This window comes from Marmota monax, unplaced genomic scaffold (assembly GCF_021218885.2).
Source record: "Marmota monax isolate L192 unplaced genomic scaffold, Marmota_monax_Labrador192_F-V1.1 WCK01_AAM20220418_F8-fsc00252, whole genome shotgun sequence".
Classification (NCBI taxonomy): Eukaryota; Metazoa; Chordata; class Mammalia; order Rodentia; family Sciuridae; genus Marmota; species Marmota monax.
The window spans coordinates 2,073,443-2,094,763 of record NW_026692478.1 but is presented as its reverse complement, the minus strand read 5'-3'; the positions used below and the strand labels follow the sequence as shown (position 1 = coordinate 2,094,763).

General features: G+C 34.9%; 1 protein-coding gene across 2 annotated transcripts in view; it reads right to left on the bottom strand.

The window, feature by feature from the left end:
- Window positions 1–7,962: 7,962 nt before the first annotated feature.
- The window catches only part of Zmat4 (zinc finger matrin-type 4), a 331,242-nt gene continuing 317,883 nt past the window's right edge, over window positions 7,963–21,321 (bottom strand). Inside the window, exon 6 of one of the 2 annotated variants that reach the window (XM_046443074.2) lies at window positions 7,963–8,269. In XM_046443074.2, coding sequence (XP_046299030.2) covers window positions 8,169–8,269 — 101 coding nt within the window. In that variant the 3' untranslated portion in view covers window positions 7,963–8,168. The remainder of the gene's footprint in view (window positions 8,270–21,321) is intronic. The other variant, XM_058578919.1, reaches the window with a different exon arrangement.

Genomic DNA, 21,321 nt, shown 5'->3' with positions numbered 1-21,321 from the left:
AAAAAAGAAAAAGACTATGTCTGTGTTACTACTTCTAGAAAATAACAACATGGTAGTATTATAATAGTAATATTAATGATGGGCAGATAATGTGACTTCTGTTCTTGGCTCTGCCAACCAATTATTTTTAGAACTTTAGGTAAATCATTGACATCTCCAAGACTCAATTTTCAAACCTATAAAATTGATATTAAAACATTGAGTCAACTATAGGGATACTATAACACATTTTAATTGGCTGCTATACTCCAGACACCCAAGTTCTATCCCAGTTGTGAACAGTTACATCATCACCATCATCACTGCCATCACACAGACACACACACAAAAAAAAAACTGAGTAAAATGTGAAAATGTAAAATGTCTAGTACAATGTGACAGAAGGGTCATTTGTAGAGCAAGACAAGTAGATGCCACTACATTGGCTACCTAGGGCTGCCATTATAAAGCATCATAAACTGAGTGGCTTAAAATAACAAAAATGTGTTATCTTACAGAGAGGACAAATCAAGATCTGAAATCAAGGTATCAGCAGAGTCACAGTCCCTCTAAATACCCAGGGAAGAATTCATCTTTACTTTTCCAGATCCTGCTGCCTCCGGGTGTTCTTGGCTGCTGGAAACATAACCCCAATGTCTAATCCCATCTGTATACTTTCTCTGTGTAACCAAAGCTCACTTTTCTTTCCTTTATAAAGATACCAGGCTTTGGCTTTAGGACTCACCAGGATGACTTCCTCTCTAGAGTCTTAAATGACACCTACAAAGACCTTATTTACACACAAAATCCTTGGAGGTTGTGGATGAACATGAATTTTGGAGAGACATCATTTAATCCACCAAGTGCCAGCTTCCATATAGCATGATAAAGACTCTCTGGGAACCTACTTGAAGAAGAATTTCACAACAGAATTCAGGATCACTAGGGGGAGTCTAGGTCATGAGCATGGGCATAAAAAGTGGGTATAATTTTCAATTACTCATCTGTAAACAGGAATTAAATTATGGAATTTGCTAATGCTAAGTGAAGTTAGTCAATCCCCCCAAAAAACCAAATGCCTAATGTTTTCTATGATATAAGCAGGCTGACTCATGGTGGGGTAGGGAGAGGGAACATGGGAGGAATAGATGAATTCTAGATAGGGAAGAGGGGTGGGAGGGAAAGGGAGGAGCCAGGGGATTAGCAAGAATGGTGGAATATGATGGACATCATTATCCAAAATACATGTATGAAGACACAACCTACTTTATATACAAACAGAGATAGGAAAAATTGTGGTATATATGTGTAAAAGAATTATAATACAAAAAAACCCAAAGTACATGTATAAAGATATAAATTGGTGTGAACGTACTTTATATACAAAGATATGAAAAATTGTGCTCTATATGTGTAATAAGAATTGTAATGCATTCTGCTGTCATGTATTAAAAAAATAAAATCAATTAAATTTAAAATAAATAAATAAACAATTAAATTATGGCATTTGCTAGTAAACGGATGAACCTGGAGACTAGTATGCTAGTTATCCCAAAAAATCAAAGGTTGAATGTTCTCCCTGATATGTATATGCTAACACACAACAAAGGCAGGGGAAAATAGAAGTTCATTGGATTAGACAAAGGGGAATGAAAGGAAGAGAAGGGGGATGGGAATAGGAAAGACACTAGGATGAACTGAACATAACTTTCATATGTTCATATATGTATACATGAGCAGTATAACTCCACATCATGAACAACCACAGAATGGGAAGTTTTACTTCATGTATGTATAATATATCAAAATACTCTACTGTCATGTATATCTACAAAGAATACACACACACACACACATATATGTATATGAAAGAAAAGAGGGTGCACCTTCATCATGTTCTCATAATCACTTGTCATGAGAGAAAAAGAGAGTGAAGGAGAGATTTGTCAGGGTTCAAGGGCACTCAGTGCAAAGGTGAAGTTGCATTAGAAATAAATCTTCCAGGTCACAATTCAGTGCTTTTTACACTGCATAACTTAAAAATCTTTAATTATACCAATAATTGTTTAGATATTTTACTAAACATATAAATGAAAGAACCTAGAACACTCTTGACATCTAAATAGGTTAAATACTTTTGGTTGACTTTCTTTTCTAGCTATGTAATTGGTATCAGTCTAACCCTCCAACTGAGAACAAATTAAATATGGATGTCCTTAAATTTAAAGGTAAAAAATACTTGAGTTACTTGAAAGTGTTGAAGAATTAGTTTAACTGATGTTTATGTATGCTAGTATCTGAAAGAATGTACTTTAAGGAACATTCCACAGTGACAAAAGATGAATTAGAAAGGGCCAATTTAAGAAGAATAAATAAAAGCCCTAAATTTGTAAATATCCAGTGATATGCCTCTGAAATTAAAAATATATATATTTTACAGAATTAAAAGGATATATAGACAAATTCATAGGTAGATTTCTTTTAACTACATTTTTCTGACAGGTAGAATAAGAAGACAAAAAATAAATAAATAAGGACATAAAAGACTTGAACTAGATTAAGAAACATGACCTGATTAATTTAAAAGACAGTATACATAATTACTACAGAAGGCCTATTCTTTCAAGAAGAACATGGACTATTACAAACACTGACCATACACCTGCCCCACCAAGCACATGCTCACAAATTCCAAAGGATTGAAGTCATTTAAAGTACATTCTCTGACCATTGTGTAATATAGATACAAATTAATTGTTAAGAAATAAACAAAAAAAATCCAAAATATTGGATAGATTTTAAGCAAAATACTTCCAAACATCCATGAATATAAGAAGAAATCACAATATAAACTAGTAATGTATTGAAATTAATAATAATGAAAGACTACATGCAAAACAGCTGGGGTACAGAATATAACTTGTGGGACACAGCTACTGCAATATATTGAAAAACATGTACAGATTTAAATGCATACTCTAGAAGAAAAGAAACACTTATTTATCCTCTCATTCCAGTTATGTCCAGTTCATCCTAGTGTCTTTCCTATTCCCATCCCCCTTCTCTTCCTTTCATTCCCCTTTGTCTAATCTATGCTTTCATATTAAGATGCCTAGGGGAAGATGCAAATTAAACCCAAAAGGTTTAGAAAAAAGAAAATAGTTTCTTAAATTGCAGATAATTACTATTCAAAGAGGAAATCAACAAATTCCAAATTTTGATTTTTTTAAAAAACTAATAAAGATTGATAAACTTTCAACAAAACTGGTCAAGAAAACACATGAACAATGTCAAGAATAAAAAATATTGGAACAGGAAAAATGGAATTGTAGAATGTCACGAACAACTTTATACCAAAACATTTTTAAAATGTAGAAAAACCAGACAAACTCATTCAAAAACAATGTATTAAAACTACTACAGAAAAAATATAGAATATGAATAGTAGTCTATTAAAGAAATTAAACTTCTAATACAAATATTCCCAAAATATAAATTTTTAGGACCAGATGGCTTCATCAATGCATTCTTCCTAAAATTTAATGAAGAAATAACACGAGTCTATCACAAATTTATTCAGGAATTAAAAATAGAAGGAAAATCCCTCAACTTACTTCATAAAATCGGCATAATTTTGATACTAAGGACATTACAAAAAAGAAACACCATGGTGTAATCTGTCCCCTAAACACATACATTAAAAAAATCCTTTACAAGTACTAGAAAATTTATTCCAGAAGTATATGTAAAACATTAATGCACCAATACAAATGATATTTTAATGCAAAGTTGGTTTGCCATTTGGAAATCACTGAACATAATTCAATATATTATAAAATAAGAAAAACTATATGATCATGTCAATAAAGTAAAAGCATGTAATTCTGTATCTATTCAAAATACAAAAGTTAGCTAATTTTTAATAAAGCATAAGTTTCTTACTTTGATTTTGTTGAAGTTATCTGAAAATCCTGAGATAAAGAATGAGACAAAAATGGGTAGTATTACCACTTTCTCAACATTGTGTCAAAGACCCTATACAATGCAATGAGATAAATAAGTAAAATGTTAAAGGAAGAAATAAATTGTCATTATTTGCAAATGATATGGCTTTTGCATAAAAATATTTACAGATAAAATTAATAAGTAAATCTACTATAGGCATTGATATGGGGTTGTTAAACTTCTTGTTATTATACTAGAAAATATTTTTAAAATAAAATTTATAAGTGATTTTATTTATCCTCTCATTCCAAAATGTCATTAGGAATAAATCTAAATAAAGGGATGCATGACCTCTGCAAAGAAATCTACAAACCATTACTGAAAGAATTAAAGAAGACATAAATCAAAACTGGAATATACCATAATTATGGATTAGAAGACTCAACCGGATTAAGGTTTTTTCAGAAGTTGACAACTGATTCTAAAATTTATATGGAAACACGAAGAGTCAAGAAATGTAAAGACAGTTTTGAATAAGAAAACAAAATTAGAAGATCAGAACTATGAGATATTAAGACTTATAAATTTACAGAAAATAAGTAATGTGATATTAAGATAAAGAAAGACAAATATGACACCAAGAGAATACAGAATAGAGAGGCAAAGACACTCATACACACATTCAAGGCTCATTTCAATAAGTGCTACTGGATCATTGGGAAAAAAATCCAAAATTTTACCTCTCTGTCATGTTATTCCTAAAATTAACATCAGATGGATCAAAGACCTGATCTGTTTTAAGGAAAAAACCATATCATTTTGAACATTAATTGCAGATTATCTTACTGACCATGAGACAAGCAGAAAATTCTTAAATAGCACTGAAATAACTGAAACCATAAAAGAATAGATTGACAGATTGGACTTTATTAAAATTAAAACCTTCTACAACTTATTAAGAAAAAATAAGATGTGGGAGTATAGGTTGGTGGTAGAGGTAACATGTGTGAGTCCCTGGGTTTCATCTCTAGCATCATGAAGAAAAGGAAAACTTAACTTTTGATAAATAGGTAAAAGACTTAACAGGCACTTACATACATGTGCGTGTGCACACACACACCCCTGAGCTTGCTCTCTCCCCTGTTTTCTCTTACACACACTTACATGCATGCACATGATATCTGAATTAAGTACAAGTACAAATGGGAACACATGTGGAGGATAGGACTATTCAAATTACTTTTTTTCACAGTTCCCTTGGTTCAGTCTTCAGGGGGAGGGCCACTGTGTGTTTTTGAGTTAGAATTGAACAATCTTGTCTGCAGGGGAGAAGGCAGCACAGGGGGAGATTTGTCCTTCTGAAGCTACATGTGTATATTTAGTCACTTCAGGGAAGTGATGTCCTCTTTTCAAATCCCATCACAGTACTCTCCATTGGCACTTCTCTGCCTTGTGCCTAGGTTCATGGAAATGGAGTGACATGAAAGAAGTAGAAGCAAAAGTCACACCCTGTGGGGATTAGTCCTGCCTCTGCCATTGGCTGTCAAGGTGATGTTTGGTAAGTTACTACATCTCTCTGAGCCTTAGTCTTCCCATGTAAGATATTGGGTCAATATTTATTTCAAAGGTAGTTACAGGGACAAAATGAGATTATAAATGTGAAAATACCCAGCACAGATTCTACGACATGGAGTTTTAAATGTAGAGGTGTAGAGAGAGAGAACTTCCTGCAGCTGGTAATACTATTTGCACTGTTTTTTTGCATGACTCATGCAACGTAAGGTCAGTACAGTGTACCTTTTTCTACTTATTAAGAACAATGAATCCATGCCCTCCAAAGACTATAATTTACTCTTGCAAGTATTTGTGTGTCAATCTGTACATTAGAATGCATTAATTAGTATCTATGTGGTTCTCTTATACATTAATAATTACAGAGATGATGAAAACATATTATTGGAGGGGGAAGTATGAAACAATCAATAGAAGTAATAAACACAAGTATTCTAGGTATTCTACAGTTATAAAAGACCAAACATATCAAATCATAATAAATTATCTTTTTTTTTTTTTAAAAAAGGACCTTGATAAAAGACCTGTGGGATGGATCAGAGTAAGATAAGCCATGAAATTGGCTTTGACTCACAAGACAGCACTATACTGAGGAGCAAAGTGAAAGTCAGAAACTAACTCTGGCTTAAATTCAGAGTTTCACACTGGCTTACTTTGAGCCAGACCCCCTATGACCTACATTTTTACAGCATCTTCACAAAACAAGGTCCCTGCATGGAATTTTCTTTCTCATATTATTGCCTGGAAATTGTTATGCATTTTTTGAAATCACAAACTCATTTCATTAAAAATACTTGTGAGGGAAATGGATGGCACTAGAGCAGATTATGCTTAGTGAAGCTAGCCAATCCCGAAAAAACAAATACCAAATGTCTTCTTTGATATAATGAGAGCAACTAAGAACAGAGCAGGGAGGAAGAGCAGGAAGAAAAGATTAACATTAAACAGATACATGAGGTGGGATGGAAAGGGAGAGAAAAGGGAAATTGCATGGTAATGGAGGGAGACCCTCATTGTTATACAAAATTACATATAAGAGGTTGTGAGGGGAATGGGAAAATAAACAAGGAGAGATATGAATTACAGTGGATGGGGTAGAGAGAGAAGATGGGAGGGGAGGGAGGGGGGATGGTAGAGGATAGGAAAGGTAGCAGAATACAACAGTTACCAATAGGGCATTATGTAAAAATGTGGATGTGTAACTGATGTGATTCTGCAATCTGTATTTGGGGTAAAATTGGGAGTTCATAACCAACTTGAATCTAATGTATGAAATATGATATGTCAAGAGCTTTACAATGTTTTGAACAACCAATAAAAAAAATTAAAAAAAGAATATACATACCACAAGTTTCTACTATTATAAAGAATTCTCAACTGTATCATAGACAATTTGCCAAGGGAGAATAATAGCTTACATATTAAATGACAAACCTGTGGTTTATTATGATAGAAATCATAATAATTTCATGCATGAAATATTTTACCAGACTTGAAATATATCTTTAATATATAATGTATTTAAAAATTATTAAATTGTTTAAAACTAAGAGAATAGTGTTACACACACAAAAAAAATACTTGTGAAATCCTTAATATGTATCTACACTAGATATCAGGGATAAAATGGTGCACAAAATCAAACCATGACCTCATTCTCATGTGCTCAGCCTGTGCACTAATGTCCCTGTAAAACTTGCCTGAGCTGCTTCCTCCCCTGTCCTTGAAGCTCTGGGTGCACACATGGTATTGAAGAGCAATCTGTGTGTTTACTGGGCTGTTACTCCAGCCTGGGAGGGGGGCTCCACAGAGGAAGGATTAGGTCTATTCATTCTTTCTCCCCCAGTGCACAGCTCAGGATCTGACACATAGTGGGCACTCAATAAATGTTTGTTGGATGGAATCATGCATTATTCATGAGGTCTTGACACATTCAAATCCGTTAAATGAATCTATTTAAGAATATTAGAGAAATGAAAACAATTATATTCAGGAAAATTACATCTTTTTGAAACAGTCTTTGTTTTTCTTATTTTATTAGCATTTTATTAACAGCCCTAGCAGCTGCTTTAAAAATGTCCATATGCTCATAATGTTAGTGGTTTCTAAAAGAATGCATAGTATTAATGTAGTTGAAATGATACATGGTCGGCCTTTTCCTGGGAAAAAATAAAATGAGCTTCCATTTAATTGGAAATAGCTATGTATATAAATGAGTTAATATATCAGGGGATCTGTCTTTTCTAAAACAATCAACAATGGTTCATCCAGAGATGGAAAGTGATAGAAGACATTAATAGAATTTGACTTCATGACACCAAAGTTTGGCACATCCTACAAACAAAGGTAACATCTTTTACTTAAACCATTTAGTATAGATCTAAAAGTTTTCTCAAGATCATAAAAGGTACTGAGTTATTTTTGAAAAAAAAATGAAAAAATGAAATGGCCATTATTTGTGCCAAAAAAAGGTGTGGGGGGGAGAAGAAGTTATTCTTCAAGTAATACAAGGAGATTTTGGAAACTTAAGTAGCACAAACATCAAGGGAACTTTGGAGATGAAGAGATACAATTTCCATCTGCTTATCTTGAAGTAAATAACATGTTTAGCCTTTAGTCATCTTGTAAAAACTTCCTTAGAAAAGGATAAAAAAGTGAAAGTATGAAAGTACCTACTTGGTCTGGTGTTTAGATCCTTTCAGGTGGGCATGATACTGTTCTATTGAATTTAGGGAGACACTGCAGATGGTACATCTGTAATTGCGCCTCAGACCTGTGGACAACAGACAGACCTGGTTAGCTCCATCTGGATCAACCACCTGAATGAATTCTAGAACATTGAAAAGTTCAAGGACAGAGGACTTCCTAGTTCATACCACCCACTACACTTCAATCCCTCCTTCTGGATCCCAGCCAGCAGATCCCTTAGTAGAAGTGTGAGTTTGGATATATTAGAAGCAGCCTACCCCATTTTGAGATGACTGAAATTATGGAGATTTGGTTCTGTGAATTGAAGCAAAGTGTTTCTAGACATTCTATAATTCCAAAAAACATTCTGTTTTTTCCCCCTAAGTCATACTGATAGCTGGTTGTCATCTCTGAAGTAAAATTTGAAACATCAAAAAAAAAAAAAAAACAAATAACAACAAAATTCTCTTTCCCATTCCTTTTCTACCTTTTTTCCATTGGCAGAATAGGAAGTACAATTTTAGACATCATTCATTTAGTTTTCCCTTCCATCATACAAGATGGAAATACCCAGGAGAAGAATAAAACATCAATCTGTTTCACACGAAGTATGCCTTTCCAACAGAGAGTTTAAAAGACAGTTTATTTCATTAATAACAGTATCAACTATGGGCCAGGCACTAGGGATTCCAAGATGAAGAAGATAACTTTTTTGCTTGCAAGGAGTTCAGCAAATTTCATAACTATTTTGTAGTATTGACTCATCTTGAGACAAACTTGTGTTACAAACAGCTTTTACTAAATAACTTTAAACATCTGCCACAGCTCAGAGACCCACACTGGAACACTTTCCTTCTGCTAGTATGTCCCTTCAGAGTAGAGAGAAAAGAAAAGTTGGTCATGATCTGAAACTTTGGATTATATCATAGCTCAAATATCCCCGGTTGTGCAACCCACAGAAAGTAACATAACTTCTTCCTAGCCTCAATTTCCTCATCTACAAGTTGAAGACAAGCCCAACTACTTCACAATGCTGTAGTAAGAACTAAGAGAATAAAATGTTTAGCAAGTAAGAGTGATTAATATTGATTTTGCCATAAAATTCTGGTTTTCCTATTGTAAAACCAAAGACATTAAACAACTACAGCGTTTCTTTCTAATTAATGCATAGTATTTTTTTTCCTAAGAGGCAAAGCTATTCCCTATTTCCCTAAGAAAATAATGCATAATGGTTGAAAGATCTTTGCAACTTGTTACCTGGATCACTTTATGCAACTTATTTGACTTCTGTAAACTTCTGTTTCCTTTTAATGTTGGACTGAGTGACATATTCAATGTGTATGGGAGGGAGAGCCTGGTATGTAACATATGATCAATATAAGTTAGTTATGATTATGATTTTGGATAGATATCAAAATGGAATCCCTTATGTCTCAGGGATTTGACATCTTGCCCTGAAGTCTTGAGACAGATAGCAAGTGCACCCCCATTACCAAAGTGAAAGAAGAGACCCCAGGGCAGTTGGGACATTCAAGGCAAATGAGCAAGAACCAGTGTCACACCACAAAGTGACCACTCAATGCCGGTCTACAAGGGAGTGAAGAAGAAATCAGAAGTGTCTTTCTGAAGAGGGAGCTATATTATACTGGAAGTTCCATCTTCCCTTCTCCACAGGAGAACACTGTGCATTTCTCCCCCACTTCAAGCCTATCGGAGATGTCTTAATAATGTTACCTAGTGAGATTGAAGAGTATCTTCTTGCACTTGGAAGCTATGAACTGGAATCTGCACTGGCAAGACCCAAAGTACTAGTGACTGTGACTCATTATCAACTCTGATGGAAAAGTACAAGAGGTGGCAGGACTGGATGTGGCCTGTCTTATCAGAGCTTGTCAGACCAAATTAGTATTTTCTACAGACTATGTGTAGACTATACATAAGAGTAGCTGATTTAGCAATGTCTTAGATAATGCACAAGAGGGTATTACTGAGTTACAGAAGTTGAGGGCAAAGAGACCTCCATAGAAAGTGTTCATCTAGGTACTTAATGTGGCCTCAGATGAGATATTTAGCTGATATTAAGTAATGGTGAGTCCCTGATAAAGCCCAAGAGAAGAGTCAGTTTGCAGTCCCTTCCATTCAAAGAGCATCTAAGCTAGCTTTGTATAGAAGCCATCAAGCTAGCTTTCATTTGCCATGTCTTTTGAATTCTTCACCCTGCATCTCTCAGCCCTAGAGAAACGAGAGGAAATCTACTGAAGGGGGAAAAAAAGTGAAGTCCTAGAAGACAAGCAAAACTCCAGGCAGAGAAAAAGAGAAAAAAACCTAGCATATTTTCTTTCTGACAGCAAGCAGGCAGCCATAAGTACAGAGCTGGAAGAGGGGGATACATGGCTTCTAAAACTTTGGGGGATATTTTAAGAATATTGCTCTATCCTGAATATATTAATAACTATCAATGAGGAGCATGAAAGTGGAAGTTTATGACATGTCCTAATTTTATTACAAAGGGTAGGAAAAAATGAACCCATTCTGTAGGCTCTCTATTCACCTCATTGATTGTTTTGTTGGCTGAGAAGAAGCTTTGTCGTTTGAATCCATCCCATTTATTGATTCTTGGTTTTAATTCTTGTGCTACAGGAGTTTTATTAAGAAAGTTGGGGCCTAAACCAACATGATGGAGATTTGGGCCTACTTTTTCTTCCATTAGGTGCAAGGTCTCTGGTTTAATTCCTAGGTCCTTAATCTACTTTGAGTTGAGTTTTGTGCATGGTGAGAGATAGAGGTTTAATTTCATTTTGTTACATGTGAATTTCCAGTTTTCCCAATGTACAATTTCGGTGCCTTTGCCTTATACAAGATAACTGAAGTTATATGGGTTAGACTCTGTGTCCTCTATTCTGCACCATTGGTCTACAGGTCTAGGATATACAATCAATCAACATATGAAAAAATGTTCAACATCCCTAGCAATTAGAGAAATTAAAATCAAAACTACTCTAAGATTTCATGTCACTTCAGTCAGAATAGCAGCTATTAAGAATACAAACAACAATAAGTGTTGGCAAAGATGTGGGGGAAAAGGCACAGTCATATATTGCTGGTGGGACTGCAAATTGGTACAGCCAATCTGGAAAGCAATATGGAGATTCCTTGGAAACCTGGGAAAGGAACCACCATTTGAAACAGCTATCCCTCTCCTTGGTCTATACCCAAAGGACTTAAAAACAGCATACTACAGGGACATAGCAATATCAATGTTTATAGCAGTACAATTCACAATAGCTAAACTATGGAACCAATCTAGAATCCCTGAATGGATAGGGAAACTCTGGTATATATACACAATGGAACATTACTCAGCAATAAAAGAAAATAAAATCATGGCATTTGCAGATAAATGTATGAAGTTGGAGAACATAATGCTAAGTGAAGCAAGCCAATCTCTAAAAAACAAAAGCCGAATGTTTTCTTTGATATGAGGATGCAGACACATAATGGTGATTTTATTGGGAGCATGGGAGGAATGGAGGAACTTTATATAGGGTAAAGGAGAGGGAGGGGAAAGGAGGGGCAAGAGGTAGGAATGATGGTGGGATGAGTTAGACATCATTACCCTAAATATATGTATAAGACACAAATGGTGTGAAAATACTCTGGGTACAATCAGTGTCTCGAAAAATTATGCTCTGTATGTGTAATATGAAATGAATTGCATTCTGCCATCATGTGTAACAAATCAGAAGAAACTTTAAATATATATATTTTTAAAAAGAAGTGAAGGCAGAGCTCCTCCTCACAAGATAGTTCCAGTCAATATATTTAGAAGAAAAAATGATTAAATTACCATTTTCAATATAAAACAAAAAAACAAAAATCAAAAACGAACCCTGCAAACACAATTTGAATGGTCAGAGGAGGATAAAAATGAAGTTCCCTTCTGATGACATCACATCCAACAGGTCCTGCTTACTGAAAGTAGCAGTCATCAGACTTGCTTTTATGTCTACAATTGAACAAAGAACAGAGCTTTCTGGGGTCCTTCACACTTTTATGTTCTGATGCACATTTCAGGGAAATCTATGTGCAATGTCCTGTGTAAGCTGGGTTGGTTAGTTTGAGGACTGTTCATTTCAATCACAAGCTGACTTGTCTAATTGTTCCATTAAGAGACAATTTAAAGGAGATGAAGCTAAGTGGCAGAGTGCTTGTCTAACATGTACAAGGCCCTTGGTTTAATCCACAGCACTTAAAAAAACAAGAGAGTCAATTTAATTACGGAAGAAAAAAAGGATAAAGCAACAAAACTACAAATATCCAGGATCTTCTCTGGAAAGTCTAAGGAACCCAAAACTTCTTGGGCATGGCTTCCAAGCTCAGAAATATAATAGACAACTGTCGAATCTTTACTTGCTGGAGAAATGACTCTCAGGTGAGTGCAGATACATCCTCCAGTGATAGTGCTAACCTTCAGATTCCCAGGCAAAACTTGTGGACATGCCGATTCTATAAGTTTTGGATGGACCCTGGAAATGTATACAATACTCATCCCTACCATGTTCTCACATTTTAAAAAGAACTCCCCCCACATATTTGTACTCCTTTGGGAAACTTGAAGCCATCACAACAATACTGGGTCTTCAAAAGAAAAAGAAAAAGAAAAGCTATTTTATAAAGAAGAGCTCTGAGCCAGGTACAATGGTTCAGGCCTGTAATTCCAATGACTTGGGAGGCTGAGGCAGGAGGACTGCAAATTTGTTACACAGCTTCAGAAACTTAGCAAGGCCCTAAGCAACTAAGTGAAGCCCTCTCTTAAAATGAAAAATAAAAAGGGGTAGGGATGTAGCTCAGTGGCAAAGTGCCCCTGGGTCCTGTCTCCAGTACCAAAAGATAAAAATAAAAAATAAATAAAGAGCGCTACTTACATTGGCTTTCCATTTCACAGGCAAGCATGATTCAGAAAGATTATCACAGTCCCCAAACCCAGAGGCTGTAAGTTATCACAACCAATGTGGAAGTTGTCTGAAGGCTTATCCGGGGCTGATCCATTCTGCTCTTTTATGCATAGAATCAAAATATGAAAACCAGCTTCAGGCATTACTCCCTCCAGAGTTCACCATCAGTCTTGTCATAATAAACGGTAACTATTATTTATATGAATCCTCTTCAGACTACAGACTAATCAAAGGTCTTCTCATAACAAACGGAGGTTCAGCTTGGCAATAGGCATAAATATTTATGTTTAAAAATGGGCATTTTTAAGAACACCAACAAATCTAAAAAATATTCTAATCTGTTGCTTTCCATAACAGTTCTCATGCTCTGCAGCCATACAGAGGCATGGGCAGGAAATATTTGGCACTTTATTGCAATGCAAACTACAGGGATCATAAACTGGAAAGGCAGTGCATATGAACAAGAACAAAGGTAAAGAAGGAGCAGAGGAAACCTCCCCCACACAAGACACAGTGTCCTTGGTGGGAACTTAGCACTTTATTAATGTTCAGTTGAAATTGTAATTACTTTGGAATTTTACAACTCTTTTTTTCTTTTGACTACTAGAGAATCTTATTATTAAACCCAAAATGCCAACTTTCTTATTCAATTCATTTTCACAATACCATATTAGGAATATCCTAAAGCCCTTGCAAGCCTAAAGGTTATTTCAGCTATTGACTAATGGATTGAAAATATTGTCCCTGCCTTCCAAGAGCTGATGGACAGTGCAGCTAGATAGAGAAGACATATACACAAGTAAAATGTGCAGATAGACCATCAAAAGAACAACAGGGAGTTTCGACTTGGACATAATGGGAACAAGAGGAGGGGATTGCTTCTAACTCAGAAGATCTGGAAAAGCTTTTTGAAGATGCATCACACTTGTATTTATATTTCCTAGCACAGTGTTTATAAAACAGATGGTCCTGGAGAGTTTAGCAGAATGTGTCTTTTCAAGTCTAGCAAAACTAGATGTCCCTATGGCTCCAACTGCATCCACTCTGCATTAGAGAAACATGATCGAGCCTGTATTACAGTGCCAGGTATTTTGCTGAATGCCAAGAATATAGGAAAGAATAAGACACAGCACATTTGCTTATGGAGTTAATCAGGGAGAAAAACCAGACACAAGTAAACCAATGGAAAACACAATTAAAGGTTGTGAAAGCATTGCACAGAAAGTAAAGAGGAGGATGAGAGGAACAGAAGTGGGAAGAGCAGTGATTTCCTTGTTTGGTTCACAGGGTTCTCTGAAGTATGAAATGAAGCCAGAGGATAATGAATGGCCTTTGAGGTGAAGATCTGGGTCCAACAGAAGTCCCAGAAGTGGAAATGAGCTTGACTCTATCAAGGGATAAAAGGTGGTGGGGGAAAAATTAAAAGAAAAACAGTTAAGAGTACAGTTTGCCAACAAAACTGTATTACAGAAATGGTACACAGAGTTCTTTAGGTTGAAAAATTAAGAACATTGGAAATGATTAATATGTGGATATCTCTCTTAAAATTCTTCTCAATTTATTTGAAGACTAAAAACAACTTAAAGTAAAAATCTCAACACTGTACTGTATATTATGCTGTATATACATGTAAAATATACAAGAACAAAAGCAAAAAAATGATTTGGAGTGGAACAATGCTCTGGAAAGATCATTATGTTTTACATCAGATTATTTATATATATATATATATATATATATATAAAATATCCACTCTGAATAGTGATAATTTAAGGTTAGTGATCATTCAATGTGATCCCTTAGAACAACCACTAAACAAATACAAAGTGAAAAAGAGAAAAAGCAGCCAAAGAAAATAAAATAGAATAATAAGAAATAATTAACACAAAACAAGGTAGGAAAAGAGAAATAAAAAGTAGTCAACAGATGGAACAAACAGAAAACAAACAGCAAAATTATAAAACTTAATTCAACCAGGTTAATAATGAAATTACATGTAAATTAACTAAGCTCTCAAAATGCTAAAATTGTCAGACTGGATAAAAAAGCAAGTCCCAAATATACACTAAATCCAAAATAAAGTTTCTTTAATATTAGACAAAACAGACTTCATGACAAGATATTCTATCAGAGATGGAGAGGATGTTTATAATGATAAGAGGTGAATTTCATCTGGAGAGCATAACGCTAAGTATAGTTTAGCTAGTAACAAAGTTAATAGTAGCTGAGGCAAAAATTGACAGAACTAAAGGAAGAAATAATAGATGCTAACCTGCCTATCTCAGTGATTGCTAGAAAAAGAGGGGGAAATCAGTAAAGCTTAAAGAATTCGGAACAAAAGTATAGTCACCTTGATATTTATAAAATTAATATTTGTAAAACACTTCATCCAATAACTAGAAAATATGATCTTTTCAAATGTATATAGAAAGTAGAGAAATGCAGATTAAGCATATGCTGAGCCATTAAAAAGTCTTAGTAAATTTCAAATATTTACATTTTGTAGAGGTAGTTCTTAAATGATAATTCAATTATGTTAGCAAAAAGAAAAAGATTTTTTGAAAGAACTTAAACTCTTATTATAATTCATGATCATTATAATCCAAAGGGAAATGAGAAAATATTTTGAACTGATTGATAAGGAAACACTATATATGAAAATGTTAAGGTTAGGGCAGTTTTTAGAGAGAATTTTATAGTTTTACTTTAGAAAAAAAAAAAAAAACATTCTGCCTTCGAGGGAATTGATAGGAGAGGGACAATATCAAAAAGCTTCAATCCTGTGAAACTAGAATGAGACAAGCCAATTAAAACCAAATCAAGGAAAAGGAATGAAATAACAAAGAGAAGAAATCAATGAAATAGAAAAGAAACTACAGAAAAAAATTTATCAAAATTAAATCTGCTTCTTAGGAAAGATTAATACAAGTATTATCCCTTAGTAAGTCTGGTGGAGGTTTAAAAAGAAAACACGAATTACCAAAATAAATGACTAAATATCAACATTGATTCTACAGACATTTTTAAAGGATAGTGAAAAAAATATAATGAATAATTTTATATTAAATAAATCATTGTGTTGGGCAAATGTCTTTTAAAATCCAGCTTACCGGAACATAAGATGTAATGGAAAATCAGGATAGCCATTTATTAACAAAAGTCAATTTGTTGTCAAAACTTTTCTACAAAGAATGTTCTAAACCCAGAGGGTTTCACTAGAGAATTCTATTAAATATTAAGGAATTACATAATACCAATTTATATAAACTCTTGGGAAATAGGGGAGGAAGAGAGATCAATAGATGCAGAAAACAGCATTTAAGTTTCTGCATCCATTCATGATTAAAATTTTTAGCAAAGTAGAAGAGAACATTATGTAATAAAGACTACATATGAAAAACTAATAGTATACCAAGTGGTAACACGATAGACACTTTCCTATGATAAGAAGAAAAGCCAAGAATGTCACTGTTGTTTATTTGTTTTTCAGCACTGGGTATCAAAACCAGAGCTTCCTGCATGCATTTGCTCTACTACTACACTATATACCCAGCCCAAGAATGTCACTCTTATCATCTCTATTCAACATTACTCTGGAGATTCTTGGCAGTGCAATCAGAAAAGAAGGAAATAATAGGCATGCAGATTGGAAACAAACAAGTAAAATTGTCTTTAATCATAAATGATACTATTGAGTAGAGTGAATTCATTCAGGTCATCACACACATGGCCAATTGAAAAATAGAATGAATTGTATTTTTTTAAATAACTGCAATCAATTGGAAATGGTTTTCTAATGCCATATTAATAGTATCAAAAATCATTTAAAACCTTAGGACTAAATTTAATAAAATATGTGCAAGACTGAAAACTATAGGCATCTTTGAAAGAAATTAATAGGAACCTAAATATATACAGAGATATATACACCATATTCATGAACCAAAAGAAACAATATTGCAAAGGCATCAGTTCTCCTGTGGACTCATCAAAAATATATTTAAATTCCAGGAGGCTTTTTGTAAAAATAAACACATAGGTTCTAAAATGTATGTAGAAATCAAAAGTCCTAAAATGTCTGAAACAATTTGAAAAATTAAAATAGTTTGAGATCTCATGCTTGAGATTCCAAGATTTGCAATAAATCTAATGTGATCATGACAGCACTTCATGATTACAGGATGGACATATTATAACCAAGGAATAGGATAGAGTCCACAACTACATGTACACATCAAGATCAACTCATCCTCAATAAAGATGTCAAGACAATCCAATGGGGGAAGGAAAGATACCTTCAACAATAGAACAACTAGGAAAATGTATGAAACAATCACAAAAAATTAATACAACCCTGTACCTCCCAATACATAATTAATTAAAATAAAAATTGTACACTTAAATATCAAGAACAAAGTTAGACAGCTTCTAGAAAAATATAAAAGGTTACCTTCATGAACTTGGAATAGGCGTATATTTCTCAGGAAACAAAATGCGTTGAACATAAAAAACAGTAAATCGAATTTTATAAAAATAAGATACTTCTGCTTATAAAAAGACATTAATAAAATAGAGAGATCAGCTACAGCTTGGGAAAAAGTACTTTGCAATACATGTGTCTAATATAGGACTTGCATCCAGAATATAGAATTAACTCCAACAGATCAATAATCAAAAGACAGAGACCCTCAGGGTTATACAGTGGAGGGGGTAGAGAGAGAGGAGGGGAGGGGAGAGGTGGGGAGGGGGGAGGGTGGAGGATGGGAAAGGCAGCGGAGCACAACAGACACTAGTATGGCAATATGTAAATCAATGGATGTGTAACTGATGTGATTCTGCAATCTGTGTATGGGGTGAAGGTGGGAGTTCATAACCCACTTGAATCAAAGTGTGAAATATGATATGTCAAGAAATTTGTAATGTTTTGAACAACCCACAATAAAAAATTAAAAATATAAAAAAAAAAAATCTTGCAACCCTCAAAGAAATATTAACATATGTGCTGTATTATGATGTTTTCTAAAACTGGAACTATATTGAAGGATGATTAATAATATAAAAGTAAAAAAATGTTTTGAATTATTTCTTTCTCCCCCTTTCTTAAATATCCATTAATCAAACTGTCTTGTACGTGCATTTGCTATCCTATAGCATATAAAGCAACAGCTTAGTTATATTATGTATTCCACATATAAGCACTGTTGAGTTTCATTTATTCGTTTACCCATTTATTGGCTTACTCTTTGCAACATCCTAACAATAGTTGCAGATACTATTGCTATCCTGATTTAACAGAAGAGGATATTGAGGGACAGACGTTTGCTGAAAATAACAGAGCTAGTGGGAAACAGAGCTGTTTTGGACCTATGCCTTGTGGCTCAGAGGAATTCATGTCCCAACCATGATGCAGATTGCCTCCTGCTACAGGTGCCTAGGAATAGAATCACCAAAGTATGGATGGCTCATTGGGGATCATCAGCCAGTATTCTCACACCTGCCTACTTATAAGTGAGAATCAAGTGGGAGTTGTCGAAAACACAAACTACATTTCACCCCAGATAATTGTGAGTCAGTAAATTCAGACTGGAACTTAGAAGTCTATATTGTTGAAAGCTGCATGTTTGGGGGAAACTGTGGGTCTTGTCCAAAATCCCATGGGGTGTATGAGTTTGCTACATGGTGGACAATCAGAATTGATTTTGTATGTGCTCTAACATCGTTAGTGGCATGAAATTCCTTGCAGTGGAAGGCTGTTTCTTTAACACAGCTGAATTCTACCCACCAGCCTGACTTGTGCTTTGCACAGGTCCCCGGCACAAGTTTATTCTCCTTTTGTCAAATACATGAAATTCTTGAAGGCAGTGATCTTGTCCTCTAAGTTTAACCAGGCTTAAAGTTCACTGACACTTGTATAGTGTTCATTATGTATGTGTGCACATTCCCCATGTTGTCTCTATCATTACCTTTTGGAACTTTTCTGGTTTGATGATGACTTTCTTAAACTTCAACCCCTCAAACTGAAGGTTGAAAATCCCTATTTCATGCTTATCAGTGTAGAGAAAGAGAGTCACTGGCCTTGTACCTATCAACACATTTAAAACTGTGGGAATGTGTCTGTTTGTGTCTGTTACAGTCCTGATGCACTGTAATCTAAAATCATGTCAAACCTGCTATCAGGCAATTCTCCTAAATCTTTTCCACAGGTGCTTCTGCTAAAACAAATCTTCATTTCTTCTACCCTTTTATTTGATTACTAGATATTATTTTTCTGTCCCTAAATTCTTTCTTAGTGAATTCTACCTATTCCTCGAGGAGTTGCACAGATGGTGGGGATGAGTTGCCATCATCTATGAGTGGAGACTGTGGGTGGTAGGGTGGGGTGCCATTCTAGCTCTACCATGTCAACAGAAAGATCAGGATAAGGAATACACAGGTAAACCAGAGTAAGTAACATATAGGCCATATTTAAAGCCGAACAATAGTTAGATCATCTGTAGAGATTGTATAGGGAAAGAGAAGAGAGTGCATTAGAGTGAAGGAGCAACCTGACTTCAGACCACCATTGATCTGTGGTTTCATGGTGATGCCCAAGGCAGGAGCCAGGCCTCCATGCATCTCTAGCTCCTGCTGGATCTCCACCTTCTGTAATGCTGAATGCTGGGTCAGATGTGGTGGAGGAACCTGGTGCAGGAACTTAGCCAACCCTGTGGGTCCCCCATTACTGAGACTACAAGCCCTAAGACACTCACAGCTTCCCGTTTGTCCTTGCAGGTTGCAGTTCCCCCTCACTGAGCCCATGTGTCTTTGCTCTCCTGTACCTCATGTCCATTCCTCCATCCTGATGTCTGGCCCAAGGCACATCTAGAAGAAACAACCCACTGCCTCACCAGTCTCAAGATGGCCTAAGGTCTATCCATGAGAATAAATTTCTTGCTCTGTGTCAAACACAGTGGTTATGCTTCTCAAAGGAACTCACTGGCACAGAATCTGGAGTATCAAGGAAGATGAGAGAATAAAGCTTTTCTAAAAGCACAAAGAAATCGTTATTATCATATGTAATCCTCAAAAACACCTTATGAACAATACTAGCTTGCTTTACCAATGAGAAAACTATAGTTCTAAGACACTAAAGTCATAGAAATAGTTAAGTGGAAAAAAACAGATCTGAACTGACTTATTTCTCATTTCAAAGCTAATGACCTCAATAACTAGGACCTTTATAAGAAAAATGAGAGTAAGTAAAGGGAAGTAAAAGAATTCTGTTTTTGAAAAAAAAAACTTACTTTAACACAATCATGTAAAATATAGTATAGCTTTAGTGATTGAAATGGGAGTTAGAAGTCTGGAACACCTGTCAATTCCCCATCAAATTCCCAGAACAAACTGAAGGTGCTCCAAGTAAGGGACACCTCTGTGGGGTGGAGCTGGGGAACCACAGCAGTCAGCCCTGTGTCCCCTCATAAGGACAGCATGAGGAATGCTGACACATTCAGTCTCAGACATGACACTGTGGAAATGGCTCTTCTCTGTGGGTTTAATCTAGAAAACCTCACTAAGATCAGTGTTTGCCACAGTCCAAGTTAAGGAGCCTGTATTAGTCTATTACTCCAAACCATATTCATTCCAATGTACAGAATGTTTAAATGTGTAGTCTTCTGAATTCAACCCACTGCCTGCAGGCTTAGACTGCAGGGTACTCAACAGTCAATTAAACAAAGAACACACATTTTTCTAAAACAATTCTTTCTCGATTTAAATAGTATATATGCAAAGCTTTGAAAATAGAATCAGGAAGCAAATGGCTTTCATCTCTAAAAGCTGTTTCCAAACAAACAAAATCTAAAGATAGGGAATAAATTCATTCTCAGTAATTAAAAGACAATTTTAGCCATGTTGGAAGCCTGACCCAAGAAAGGGCTAGAAAATTATCACCCTACTGTGAAAAATTCAGAAAGGACACAGTAGTTTTTCCTAAATATTTAAAGAGCTACTACATCAGAAGAAGATTTAGATGTATTCTATGTGGCAAAGCACAGATGATACATTTTTATACATTGAGAAATGTAGTCTTTAAGATGATTCTTATTAATATAATTTCTGCTTGCAATATACGAGGAAAAAAACCAAGAAATTGAACTGTTTTGTCTTTGTTTTTGTAATAGAAATTGAATGGCTAGAAAAC